The sequence below is a fragment of the Dendrobates tinctorius genome, unplaced genomic scaffold (genome assembly GCF_039654945.1).
Source record: "Dendrobates tinctorius isolate UK_male_01 unplaced genomic scaffold, ASM3965494v1 ptg000004l, whole genome shotgun sequence".
Lineage (NCBI taxonomy): Eukaryota > Metazoa > Chordata > Amphibia > Anura > Dendrobatidae > Dendrobates > Dendrobates tinctorius.
Genome location: NW_027361672.1, coordinates 12725559 through 12739504, shown reverse-complemented (window position 1 = coordinate 12739504; position 13946 = coordinate 12725559). Strand labels below are relative to the sequence as shown.

Below are 13946 nucleotides of genomic sequence, written 5' to 3'. Positions count from 1 at the left end.
ATGATACGGCTCTATAGTGCACAGTAAAGTGTATACTGACGTCTCTCTCTCATGATAAGGCTCTATAGTGCACAGTGAAGTGCACACTGATGTCTCTCTCTCACTCTCATGATATGGCTCTATAGTGCACAGTGACGTGCACAGGTCTCTCTCTCATGATACGGCTCTATAGTTCACAGTAAAGTGTACACTGATGTCTCTCTCTCACTCTCATGATATGGCTCTATAGTGCACAGTGAAGTGCACAGGTCTCTCTCTCATGATACAGCTCTATAGTGCACAGTAAAGTGCACACTGATGTCTCTCTCTCATGATAAGGCTGTATAGTGCACAGTGAAGGGCACACTGATGTCTCTCTCTCATGATAAGGCTCTATAGTGCACAGTGAAGTGCACACTGATGTCTCTCTCTCACTCTCATGATATGGCTCTATAGTGCACAGTGACGTGCACAGGTCTCTCTCTCATGATACGGCTCTATAGTTCACAGTAAAGTGTACACTGATGTCTCTCTCTCACTCTCATGATATGGCTCTATAGTGCACAGTGAAGTGCACAGGCCTCTCTCTCATGATACGGCTCTATAGTGCACAGTGAAGTGCACACTGATGTCTCTCTCTCGCTCTCATGATACGGCTCTATAGTGCACAGTGAAGTGTACACTGATGTCTCTCTCTCGCTCTCATGATAAGGCTCTATAGTGCACAGTGAAGTGTACACTGATGTCTCTCTCTCGCTCTCATGATACGGCTCTATAGTGCACAGTGAAGTGCACACTTATGTCTCTCTCTCGCTCTCATGATACGGCTCTATAGTGCACAGTAAAGTGTATACTGACGTCTCTCTCTCATGATAAGGCTCTATAGTGCACAGTGAAGTGCACACTGATGTCTCTCTCTCACTCTCATGATATGGCTCTATAGTGCACAGTGACGTGCACAGGTCTCTCTCTCATGATACGGCTCTATAGTTCACAGTAAAGTGTACACTGATGTCTCTCTCTCACTCTCATGATATGGCTCTATAGTGCACAGTGAAGTGCACAGGTCTCTCTCTCATGATACAGCTCTATAGTGCACAGTAAAGTGCACACTGATGTCTCTCTCTCATGATAAGGCTGTATAGTGCACAGTGAAGGGCACACTGATGTCTCTCTCTCATGATAAGGCTCTATAGTGCACAGTGAAGTGCACACTGATGTCTCTCTCTCACTCTCATGATATGGCTCTATAGTGCACAGTGACGTGCACAGGTCTCTCTCTCATGATACGGCTCTATAGTTCACAGTAAAGTGTACACTGATGTCTCTCTCTCACTCTCATGATATGGCTCTATAGTGCACAGTGAAGTGCACAGGCCTCTCTCTCATGATACGGCTCTATAGTGCACAGTGAAGTGCACACTGATGTCTCTCTCTCGCTCTCATGATACGGCTCTATAGTGCACAGTGAAGTGTACACTGATGTCTCTCTCTCGCTCTCATGATAAGGCTCTATAGTGCACAGTGAAGTGTACACTGATGTCTCTCTCTCATGATAAGGCTCTATAGTGCACAGTGAAGGGCACACTGATGTCTCTCATGATAAGGCTCTATAGTGCACAGTGAAGTGCACACTGATGTCTCTCTCTCACTCTCATGATACAGCTCTATAGTGCACAGTGAAGTGCACAGGTCTCTCTCATGATACGGCTCTATAGTGCACAGTAAAGTGCACACTGATGTCTCTCTCATGATAAGGCTCTATAGTGCACAGTGAAGTGCACACTGATGTCTCTCTCTCACTCTCATGATATGGCTCTATAGTGCACAGTGACGTGCACAGGTCTCTCATGATATGGCTCTATAGTGCACAGTAAAGTGTACACTGATGTCTCTCTCTCATGATATGGCTCTATAGTGCACAGTGAAGTGCACACTGATGTCTCTCTCTCATGATATGGCTCTATAGTGCACAGTGAAGTGCACATTGACGATACATGATATGGCTCTATAGTGCACACTGATGATACATAATGAGGCTGTATAGTGCACAGTGAAGTGCACAGTGATGATACATGATGGGGCTGTGTAGTGCACAGTGATGATACATGATGAGGCTGTGTAGTGCACAGTGATGATACATGATGAGGCTGTGTAGTGCACAGTGATGATACATGATGAGGCTGTGTAGTGCACAGTGATGATACATGATGAGGCTGTGTAGTGCACAGTGATGATACATGATGAGGCTGTGTAGTGCACAGTGATGATACCTGATGGGGCTGTGTAGTGCACAGTGATGATACATGATGGGGCTGTGTAGTGCACAGTGATGATACATGATGAGGCTGTGTAGTGCACAGTGATGATACATGATGAGGCTGTGTAGTGCACAGTGATGATACCTGATGGGGCTGTGTAGTGCACAGTGATGATACATGATGAGGCTGTGTAGTGCACAGTGATGATACATGATGAGGCTGTGTAGTGCACAGTGATGATACCTGATGGGGCTGTGTAGTGCACAGTGATGATACATGATGGGGCTGTGTAGTGCACAGTGATGATACATGATGAGGCTGTGTAGTGCACAGTGATGATACCTGATGGGGCTGTGTAGTGCACAGTGATGATACATGATGAGGCTGTGTAGTGCACAGTGATGATACATGATGAGGCTGTATAGTGCTCAGTGATGATACATGATGAGGCTGTGTAGTGCACAGTGATGATACATGATGAGGCTGTATAGTGCTCAGTGATGATACATGATGAGGCTGTATAGTGCTCAGTGATGATACATGATGAGGCTGTATAGTGCTCAGTGATGATACATGATGAGGCTGTGTAGTGCACAGTGATGATACATGATGAGGCTGTATAGAGCTCAGTGATGATACATGATGAGGCTGTATAGTGCTCAGTGATGATACATGATGGGGCTGTGTAGTGCACAGTAATGATAAATGATCAGGCTGTGTAGTGCACAGTGATGATACACGATGGGGCTGTGTAGTGCACAGTGATGATACACGATGAGGCTGTGTAGTGCACAGTGATGATACACGATGAGGCTGTGTAGTGCACAGTGATGATACATGATGAGGCTGTGTAGTGCACAGTGATGATACATGATGAGGCTGTATAGTGCTCAGTGATGATACATGATGAGGCTGTATAGTGCTCAGTGATGATACATGATGAGGCTGTATAGTGCTCAGTGATGATACATGATGAGGCTGTGTAGTGCACAGTGATGATACATGATGAGGCTGTATAGAGCTCAGTGATGATACATGATGAGGCTGTATAGTGCTCAGTGATGATACATGATGGGGCTGTGTAGTGCACAGTAATGATAAATGATCAGGCTGTGTAGTGCACAGTGATGATACATGATGAGGCTGTGTAGTGCACAGTGATGATACATGATGAGGCTGTGTAGTGCACAGTGATGATACATGATGGGGCTGTGTAGTGCACAGTGATGATACATGATGAGGCTGTGTAGTGCACAGTGATGATACATGATGAGGCTGTGTAGTGCACAGTGATGATACATGATGGGGCTGTGTAGTGCACAGTGATGATACATGATGAGGCTGTGTAGTGCACAGTGATGATACATGATGAGGCTGTGTAGTGCACAGTGATGATACCTGATGGGGCTGTGTAGTGCACAGTGATGATACATGATGAGGCTGTGTAGTGCACAGTGATGATACATGATGGGGCTGTGTAGTGTACAGTGATGATACCTGATGGGGCTGTGTAGTGCACAGTGATGATACATGATGGGGCTGTATAGTGCTCAGTGATGATACATGATGAGGCTGTGTAGTGCACAGTGATGATACATGATGAGGCTGTATAGTGCTCAGTGATGATACATGATGAGGCTGTATAGTGCTCAGTGATGATACATGATGAGGCTGTATAGAGCACAGTGATGATACATGATGAGGCTGTATAGTGCTCAGTGATGATACATGATGGGGCTGTGTAGTGCACAGTGATGATAAATGATCGGGCTGTGTAGTGCACAGTGATGATACACGATGGGGCTGTGTAGTGCACAGTGATGATACACGATGAGGCTGTGTAGTGCACAGTGATGATACACGATGAGGCTGTGTAGTGCACAGTGATGATACATGATGAGGCTGTGTAGTGCACAGTGATGATACATGATGAGGCTGTATAGTGCTCAGTGATGATACATGATGAGGCTGTATAGTGCTCAGTGATGATACATGATGAGGCTGTATAGTGCTCAGTGATGATACATGATGAGGCTGTGTAGTGCACAGTGATGATACATGATGAGGCTGTATAGAGCTCAGTGATGATACATGATGAGGCTGTATAGTGCTCAGTGATGATACATGATGGGGCTGTGTAGTGCACAGTAATGATAAATGATCAGGCTGTGTAGTGCACAGTGATGATACATGATGAGGCTGTGTAGTGCACAGTGATGATACATGATGAGGCTGTGTAGTGCACAGTGATGATACATGATGGGGCTGTGTAGTGCACAGTGATGATACATGATGAGGCTGTGTAGTGCACAGTGATGATACACGATGAGGCTGTGTAGTGCACAGTGATGATACATGATGAGGCTGTATGGTGCTCAGTGATGATACATGGTGAGGCTGTGTAGTGCATTTGATTTGAATAGGGGGGAAATGTGCAGTAGCTGGCCATGGCCACTAAATAGTAGACAGAGCAGCTCTGTAAGGCAGCAGTTCCAGCTGGCACCAAGATCAGCTGACTGGCAGGGGTGCTAGGTGTCGCACCTCCACTGATCAGACATTGTTGACCTATTCTAAGGCTAGCCAGTGTTAGTGATTTATCTGCATCTGGATTTTTTCTGGAAATGCATGGAACTGCATCCTAATCAGGATTTGGTTGGAAATGTGAAATTCTGACTTCTGGGGCAGAGGGGACAGAGACTGGTGAAAGAAAGAAAGAAAGAAATGGGGCTCTGAGCCTGCGCAGTATGAAATCCGCATGTAGATTGGATGCAGGCATCCTGGTTCAGGCGCGTAATCATTGACAATCATATGTTTTTTATTGCAACAAAACTATAGTGTGCAAAATGAATAGGGAAAATGTGAATTTGGGTGGAAAATATTTTGGCATGGGGGCCCCATTTGAAAGTTTGCATTGGGCCCATAACTTTATAGTTACGCCACTGCTGTGGTGGTTTCATACAGTATGTGGGATGACCATTTTTTGGGGCATCATAGTCAGTCTATGGGTACCATGACAGAGGTAAGGTAGTGGGTGAGAACACTGAGTGAAATCAATAGGGGCACAATTACTATGAACATGCTACAACACATGTCCATCACCTTGTCTATAAAAAAATAGGAGGTATGCCCTTCTGTGACGGCATGTATTTGTCATGACACAGCCTACTCTACTGAATATTTTGGTTTTTGGGGGAGTTGGTGGCGCAGTTAGGACTTCTATTATGGGGCCCAAATGTTTTTTATGTAAGCCCCTGCCTGGGGCTGCAACCAGAATGGTAAACTTCCTTTCCTTCCACAAGACCAATACCAGGGGAAGAGTCTTGAGGAGATCATTTGCATATTCCCAGTGCCTTCTGGGATAAGTGAAGAGTCTCCGCGAGCTCAACGATCACTGGGTTTTGGCCGTTGCAGCTGAAAAGAGGAAATGGGGAAACCAGGGGAAGAGTCTTGAGGAGATCATTTGCATATTCCCAGTGCCTTCTGGGATAAGTGAAGAGTCTCCGCGAGCTCAACGATCACTGGGTTTTGGCCGTTGCAGCTGAAAAGATTAAATCGGAAAACCAGGGGAAAAATCATGAGGAGATCATTTGCATATTCCCAGTGCCTTCTGGGATAAGTGAAGAGTCTCCGCGAGCTCAACGATCACTGGGTTTTGGCCGTTGCACCTGAAAAGAGGAAATCGGAAAAACCGCGCGCCGTTATTTTGGCTCATCTTTCTTCGTTTTTAAGAAATCTCAAGATGGAAGAGGCCAGGAGCCATCTGGTGAGCTGCATTTCTTGCTACATGTTCACAGATTTACCAGTGGAAAAGCCAAACTTTACATGCCACAAATGCAAGCTTGTGTCCCTGTTGGAGGAAAAGTTGCAAATCTCGAAGAGAGGTTAGCTACGTTGAAGATTATTAAGGAAGGTGAAGAGTTCTTGGACAGAGCAGAATTATCTCTTCATGTTACAGAAAGAGAAAAAATTCGAAGTGCACCTGAAGAAACAGAGGAATGGAGACATGTGACCCAGAGAAGCAGGAGGATCAGGAGGCAGTCAGCACCCATACTGCTCAGAAACCAGTACCAGGCTCTCACGCAGGAAAACGATGAAGAAATACATCAGGATAAGACTTTGCCAACAAACAGCAACCTTGTACGCCTTCAGAGTCCTCCTGGATGGAGAAAGAAAAATGTTGTGAAGAAGAAACGGAGAGTGGTGGTCATGGGGGATTCCCTGTTGAGAGGAACAGAGGCCGCTATCTGCAGACCGGATATAACTTCAAGAGAAATGTGCTGTCTTCCAGGTGCAAAAATTAAAGATGTGTCTGACAGGATATCAGGACTCTTCAGACCTACAGATGACTACCCATTCCTGCTACTACATGTGGGGACAAATGACACCGCAAGAAACGACCTGGAAACCATCTGCAGAGACTTTGAAGACTTAGGCAAGAAAGTGAAAGAACTGGGAGCGCAGGTGGTCTTCTCTTCCATCCTCCCAGTGGATGGCCATGGAACAAGGAGGTGGAATAAGATTCTGCAGGTGAACAACTGGCTACGTCGATGGTGCCGTCAGCAACGATTTGGATTTCTGGATCACGGAGTGAACTACTTATACGATGGACTACTTGCTAGAGATGGGGTGCACCTTACGAAGACTGGAAAGCATGTATTTGGAAGTCGCCTTGCTACACTTGTAAGGAGAGCTTTAAACTAGAACAACATGGGAAGGGAAGCAAAAGACCAGAAAAAGCCATACACCTGACAAATGCTATTGAGAACTCTGCTAATAGAAGTGGAAAGGAAGAACAAAGACGAAAGAATCTAATTAATAAAATTATTGGAGAAAGAGAAACCAATCACAAACTAAAGTTTCTATACTAATGCACAAAGCATGGGCAACAAACAAGGAGAATTGGAACTACTAACACAGGAAAAGAAATATGATGTCATTGGAATCACTGAAACTTGGTGGGACGATACACATGATTGGAATACAAGACTAGAAGGATACAACTTATTTGCAAGAAACAGACTTGATAAATGAGGAGGAGGTGTCGCATTGTATGTTAGAAACGCGTATATCTGCACAGAGATTGAAGCTTCAGAGACTGGGAGTTCTGTGGAAACTGTTTGGGTAAGAATACAAGGACAGAACAATGGAAAGGACACCATTGTAGGCATTTACTACAGGCCGCCTGTGCGAGCTGAAGATATGGATGAACTCTTTATGCATCAAATGGCCAAGTTCTCCAAAAAATATGACATAGTTGTCATGGGAGATTTCAACTATCCAGACATTTGTTGGGAATCTCTCTCAGGCAAAACTAACAGGTCAAGGAAATTCTTATCCTCTCTTGCTGACAACTTTATCTTCCAAAAGGTAAGGGAGAAAACAAGGGGAACTGCTACCTTGGATCTAATCCTTATAAACAGGGAGGAAATGGTTGAGGAGGTAAAAGTGGCTGGGACCCTAGGAGGTAGCGACCATGCTATTTTAGAATTTTGGATAACTAGAGGCGGAAGACCTGTGAAGACTCAGACGTCAAGGTTAGATTTCAGAAAGGCAGATTTTAAGGGATTCAGAAAGAGAATTGGAGGGATCCAATGGCTGGATATCCTTAAAGACAAAAATGTCCAGGAAGGATGGGAAATCTTGAAAAATGAAATTCTCAAAGCACAGTTGTTAACAATTCCGAAAAGAGGGAAGAATAGGAAGCATTTAAGGAAACCAGGATGGATGAACACAGAACTTAAGCACATGCTAAAAAGGAAGAAAAAAAGTTTATAAAATGGAAAGAGGGAGGCATATCTAAAGAAGAATATAATGCTGTCTGCAGAACCTGCAGGGCACAAATCAGATTAGCTAAAGCTGAAAATGAATTGAGGCTTGCAAGAGATGTCAAAAGCAATAATAAAGGATTTTGGGGATATGTCAAAAGTAAAAGAAAAGTCAAAGATGCTATAGGATTTTTACTGGATGAAAATGATGAAATGGTAAGACAGGATGTTGAGAAGGCTGAACTTTTAAATTCCTATTTTGCATCTGTTTTCTCTCAGAAAGGAAATGTAACATCAACTGTTCTTCACTGTCCTATTAAGGGAATAGAAGAATCCAGGATATCTATAAACAGAAAGATAGTGAGGAAACACTTAGCTAACCTAAATGAATTCAAGTCTCCAGGTCCAGATGAATTACACCCCAGAGTACTGAAGGAGATAGCAGAAGAAATTTTTGAACCCCTCTCCATAATCTTTGAAAATTCTTGGAGAACAGGAGAAGTGCCAGAAGACTGGAGAAGAGGTAATGTTGTTCCTATCTTCAAAAAGGGGAAGAAGGTGGACCCAGGCAACTATAGGCCGGCGAGTCTGATTTCTATACCAGGAAAGATCTTTGAACAAATTATTAAACAACATGTATGTCAATACCTGGATAAGAATGAAGTGATTAAACAGAGTCAGCATGGGTTTGTAACTAATAAGTCATGTCAGACTAACTTAATTTCCTTCTATGACGGTATCACTGATTGGGTGGATCAAGGAAATGCTGTAGATATAGTATATCTTGACTTCAGCAAAGCATTTGACAAAGTCTCTCATACAATCCTTATTGAAAAAATGACTAAGTATGGAATGGACAAGGCAACTGTTAGGTGGATTCATAACTGGCTTAGTGATCGGACCCAAAGAGTGGTCGTAAATGGCTGCACATCCAGTTGGAAGAATGTCTCAAGTGGGGTACCACAGGGCTCTGTCCTGGGCCCTGTATTGTTCAACATCTTTATCAACGATTTAGATGAAGGAATTGAGGGTAAACTGATTAAATTTGCTGATGACACAAAGCTAGGAGGGATAGCTAATACTAGAGAAGAGAGAGAGAGGATTCAAAAAGATTTAAATAAACTGGAGAAGTGGGCAGCAACTAACAGAATGGTTTTTAACAGGGAGAAATGCAAAGTACTACATCTGGGCAATAAAAATGAAAAAAGCATATATAGAATGGGAGGAATAGGGCTAAGTGACAGCACATGTGAAAAAGACTTGGGTATACTAATAGATCACAGACTGAATATGAGTCAACAGTGTGATGCAGCAGCAAAAAAGGCAAATGCAATTCTAGGATGTATTAACAGAAGCATACAGTCTAGATCACGTGAAGTCATTATTTCCCTCTACTCCTCTTTGGTCAGACCTCATCTGGAATATTGTGTCCAGTTTTGGGCACCACATTTTAAAAAAGACATCAACAAACTGGAGCAAGTTCAGAAAAGAGCGACCAGAATGGTGACCGGTCTGCAAACCCTGTCTTATGAGGAAAGGTTGCAGGATTTGGGAATGTTTAGTTTGCAAAAGAGAAGACTGAGAGGAGACTTAATAGCTGTCTATAAATATCTAAAGGGCTGTCCCATTGTAGAAGGATCAACTTTATTCTCATTTGCACAAGGAAAAACTAGAAGCAATGGGATGAAACTGAATGGGAGGAGACACAGATTAGATATTAGAAAAAACTTTTTGACAGTTAGAGTGATCAATGAGTGGAACAGGCTGCCACGAGAAGTGGTGAGTTCTCCTTCAATGGAAGTCTTCAAACAGAGGCTGGACAGACATCTGACTGGGATGATTTAGCGAATCCTGCTTTGAGCAGGGGGTTGGACCAGATGGCCCAGGAGGTCCCTTCCAACTCTACGATTCTATGATTCTAAGACCAGTGAGTATTCATAACATATTTTAGCTTTATTTGACTCATCACACACAGAGTGACAAGAGAAACCAAGTCTGATTGTTGGATTACCTTTGTAAATGTTGCTGCCCTTGGCTGCCCGGCCCCAGGTCCTAGATCAGCTGCCTTGTATACTATTGTTATAGGCATGGGAAGGTGATTTCATTTATCAATGTGCAGTGGAGGCTAAAATATATTGTTATGTTGTATATCAAACTTTTTTTTTCTGTAGAGAACAATTGACTTTCTAAAAAAGAAAGTATGGGAATAATATGGAATAATAATGATGTGTGTCATATGTATAGAGTGCATGTATGGCTGAAATAGGGAATTTAGATTATACAGATATTATAGATGTGTGGGGCGCACACACAGCGCGTAAGTGTAACTCGTAATGCCACACTGACATTGTAGAGTACATATAATAATATAGGCTGAAAGAATGTAATAATTATTTTCACAATATCATTAATCATAATAATAAAAATATTTACTCACCGTGCCCAGTTTCTTGAGAAGATGGCAGAAGAAGTCATCGAGTTCCTTACCCTCAATATAGCCATTATCTAAACATAAAGATAATACCGTTCAATATATATCTTAGCTCCATACACATGATATAAAGTTCTACTGGCACTAACAACCTATTCTACGACGGAAGCTAAAGTCAGGACATAAAGCTGATTAACAGATTATAACTCATTTTTGCTGATCTTCTCCTGTATGAAAACTTCTAGGCTCTTACAGGTCAGATCTTTGGGGTCACATCAGGTCTGGCATTTGGCTAATAGCTCCCAGTATCCTAAACTTCTTTCCTCAATAAAATTAATGTAAAAGCAATTTCCTTGTGAATGGAACACACATGACTTTGGCAAAAGAAAAGATCTGGTTACGGATGTGATTTCCTTATCTGCCTGCGAAAGGAAATGTCAAAATCACTGTAATGAAGAAAACCCAGAGAAAGTCTAGCAGATAATGGGATTATTAATATTACTGCAGAGAGTTGAATAAACCGTATGGTTCCAAAGTTAAGTAATTCTTCAGTAAGTCCATGCTATCTATGGATCTATCTATCCCCTATCTATGTATCTAATCACATTGTCTATCTATCTATCTATCTATCCATTCTGTCTATCTATTTATCTATCTATCTATCCTAGCCATTCTATCTATCTATCCCATATCTATCTATCTATCCTATCCATTCTATCTATCTATCCCATATCTATCTATCCTATCCATTCTATATTTTTCTATCTATCTATCTATCCCATATCTATCTATCTATCTATCTATCTATCTATCTATCCCATATCTATCTATCTATCCCATATCTATCTATCTATCTATCTGTCTCTCTATCTATCCTATCCATTCTATCTATCTATCCCATATCTATCTATCTATCCTATCCATTCTATCTATCTATCCCATATCTATCTATCTATCCTATCCATTCTATCTATCTATCTATCTATCCTATCCATTCTATTTTTCTATCTATCTATCTATCCCATATCTATCTATCTATCTGTCTCTCTATCTATCCTATCCATTCTATCTATCTATCTATCTATCTATCTATCTATCTATCTATCTATCTATCCCATATCTATCTATCTATCCTATCCATTCTATCTATCTATCCCATATCTATCTATCTATCTATCTATCTATCTATCCTATCCATTCTATCTATCTATCCTATCCATTCTATCTATCTATCTATCCCATATCTATCTATCTATATGTCTCTCTATCTATCCTATCCATTCTATCTATCTATCTATCTATCCCATATCTATCTATCTATCCTATCCATTCTATCTATCTATCCCATATCTATCTATCTATCTATCTATCTATCTATCTATCTATCTATCCTATCCATTCTATCTATCTATCCTATCCATTCTATTTTTCTATCTATCTATCTATCTATCTATCTATCTATCTATCTATCCCATATCTATCTATCTATCTATCTCTCTCTCTCATATGTCTGATCTGAATGTCTCCACTCTCCGTGTATTCTGTGTGCACATAGTACTATTCTCTGCTTCTTACCATCGGAGTCAAAGCGCTGCCAAATCTCCAGGAATTGCGCCGCATCCAGCCTGAGGAATCCGCTGTCCATGGTGCTGGAGTGTCCGTGTGCAGCGCAGGGAGCGGAACCTTCTCTCACTTTGGCTCTGGCTCTATTTATAGAGTCTCTGCCTCCTCCTCTCCCACTTGTTGCTTGCTGCAGGCAGTGGCAGATGCTGCAGGATAAAGTCCAGCCAGCCTTATCAGGAGTCCTGCTGTCTGGCAGCTGCAGGTGTCATGTCACAGACTGGCTGCATAGATCAGGTAGGCTGAGCTGTATTATCACTATGGTAAAAGTTACAGTCTACAGAAATACAGTGACTAGGAGCTACTACTGAATATGCAATGGTGTGTTTTTAGCTAATCTGGAGTTACAGTTCCATAAAAAGCACATTATTTCCGCACCTTTTATGTGCTACACCGGCCACATTATGAAGACGTGACTGAACTTCTGAATAAAACTTTTTTTTATTTCTAATCTCTGTCTCTGAGACATTAATTTGTAAAGTTTATTTGCTAAAACTTTGCAGAAATTCCTCTCTGTGCATGTAATTTTTCACCTGTATGGCGTTACCCAATCATAAGCAGGAGTGTCATGCAGGTGGAAATCCCCAACAGTCCCCTAAACCCCCGCCACCTGGACAATGTCAGAACTGTCTTTCCCTGTGTGATCTGGGAAGGCTCATGTCTAATCAGGTCACCCAGGTCTCACTGCTGCCAATTACTCTGTAGGGGGAGAAGAGATGAGCTGTATGTCAATACAAAAATTCCTCAGCATCTATCCTAGGTGCCAGTGAATAATTCCCCTGTACCCATTATAGATACAGAGAGCTTTATGTGACAGGCACTGACTGTATACAACAGCTCTAATCTCACAGCATGACAGCGCTGTGAGATGAGAGCTGTAGTGTGTGAACAGCTCTTATCACATACAGCTCTATGTACCTCTCCTAGGTATCAGGGAATAATTTGCCAGGACCTGTAACTGATGCAGAGACCTGTATATGACACACTACAGCTCTCATCTCACATGGTTCATGCTGTGAGATAAGAGCTGTTGTGTGCAATCAGTGCTTGTGACATACAGTACTCCACATCTATACCGGGTACAAGGGCCTTATTCCCTGATTCCTGGGATAGATAAAAAGCAGTATTTGTAATGACACATAGCTCCACTCTTCTACTCCTGCCCATTTACTGTCAGCAGTTAGCTCCGTGTGATCTTTGGTAGATTTGACTAGCAAAACATGGTTTGTCCTCAGCACACTTAGTGCTCTAGGAACGACAAAGTCCAAATATGCTCAACAAATCCATTGCTATGAATAAGAAAAAGGGACTTATCACTGCATGTTATGTCCATAAAGGTGAGACTGTGACCCTTTTTTTCGTTTTTGTGACCCTTGTGTCATGGGTGCTCTGGATTCCTTGTCATCTCCAATTCAAATAAAGTATAAAGTTCTCAGAAAATCTGGAACTCAAATATCAATTTCTACAAAATTTGAAAAAATTAAAATAGAAACATGTCGTATGCGTTTCGAGCGTTATTGCTCTTAATCATAGACAGGAATCTATGTCTGTCTATTAAGGGAATTGTCCACTACTATGACAACCCCTTCTCATTCCTCATGTATGGCCCTGTTAAAATAAAAAAGCTTATACACACCTCTGGTGCTGGCACTGTTCCAGCAGTGTTGACACTCATGTTCCCGAGGCTCACATGATGTTGTTACGCCACGCGAACCCTACACCCAATCAGTGCTGGCGTCACTGTCCCCACCTTCAGACATACTGAACATCAACAGGGGTCCAGGACTGTGGTTGCACTGACTTTCTCTTGATGTTCAATTTGTCTGAAGGCGGGGACAGTGACGCCAGCACTGATTGGGTGTAGGGTTCGCGTGATAATGCCGAGTATTG

The 13946-nt window shown here is 42.4% G+C and overlaps 1 protein-coding gene across 1 annotated transcript in view; it reads right to left on the bottom strand.

The window, feature by feature from the left end:
* SCGN (secretagogin, EF-hand calcium binding protein) overlaps positions 1-12195 on the bottom strand; it is a 99412-nt gene extending 87217 nt beyond the window's left edge. The window contains exons 1-2 of the mRNA XM_073566152.1: positions 12012-12195; positions 10443-10510 (exon numbers count right to left, since the gene is read on the bottom strand). Of these exons, the coding sequence (XP_073422253.1) occupies positions 10443-10510; positions 12012-12081 (138 nt within the window). The 5' untranslated portion in view covers positions 12082-12195. The remainder of the gene's footprint in view (positions 1-10442; positions 10511-12011) is intronic.
* Positions 12196-13946: the final 1751 nt, after the last annotated feature.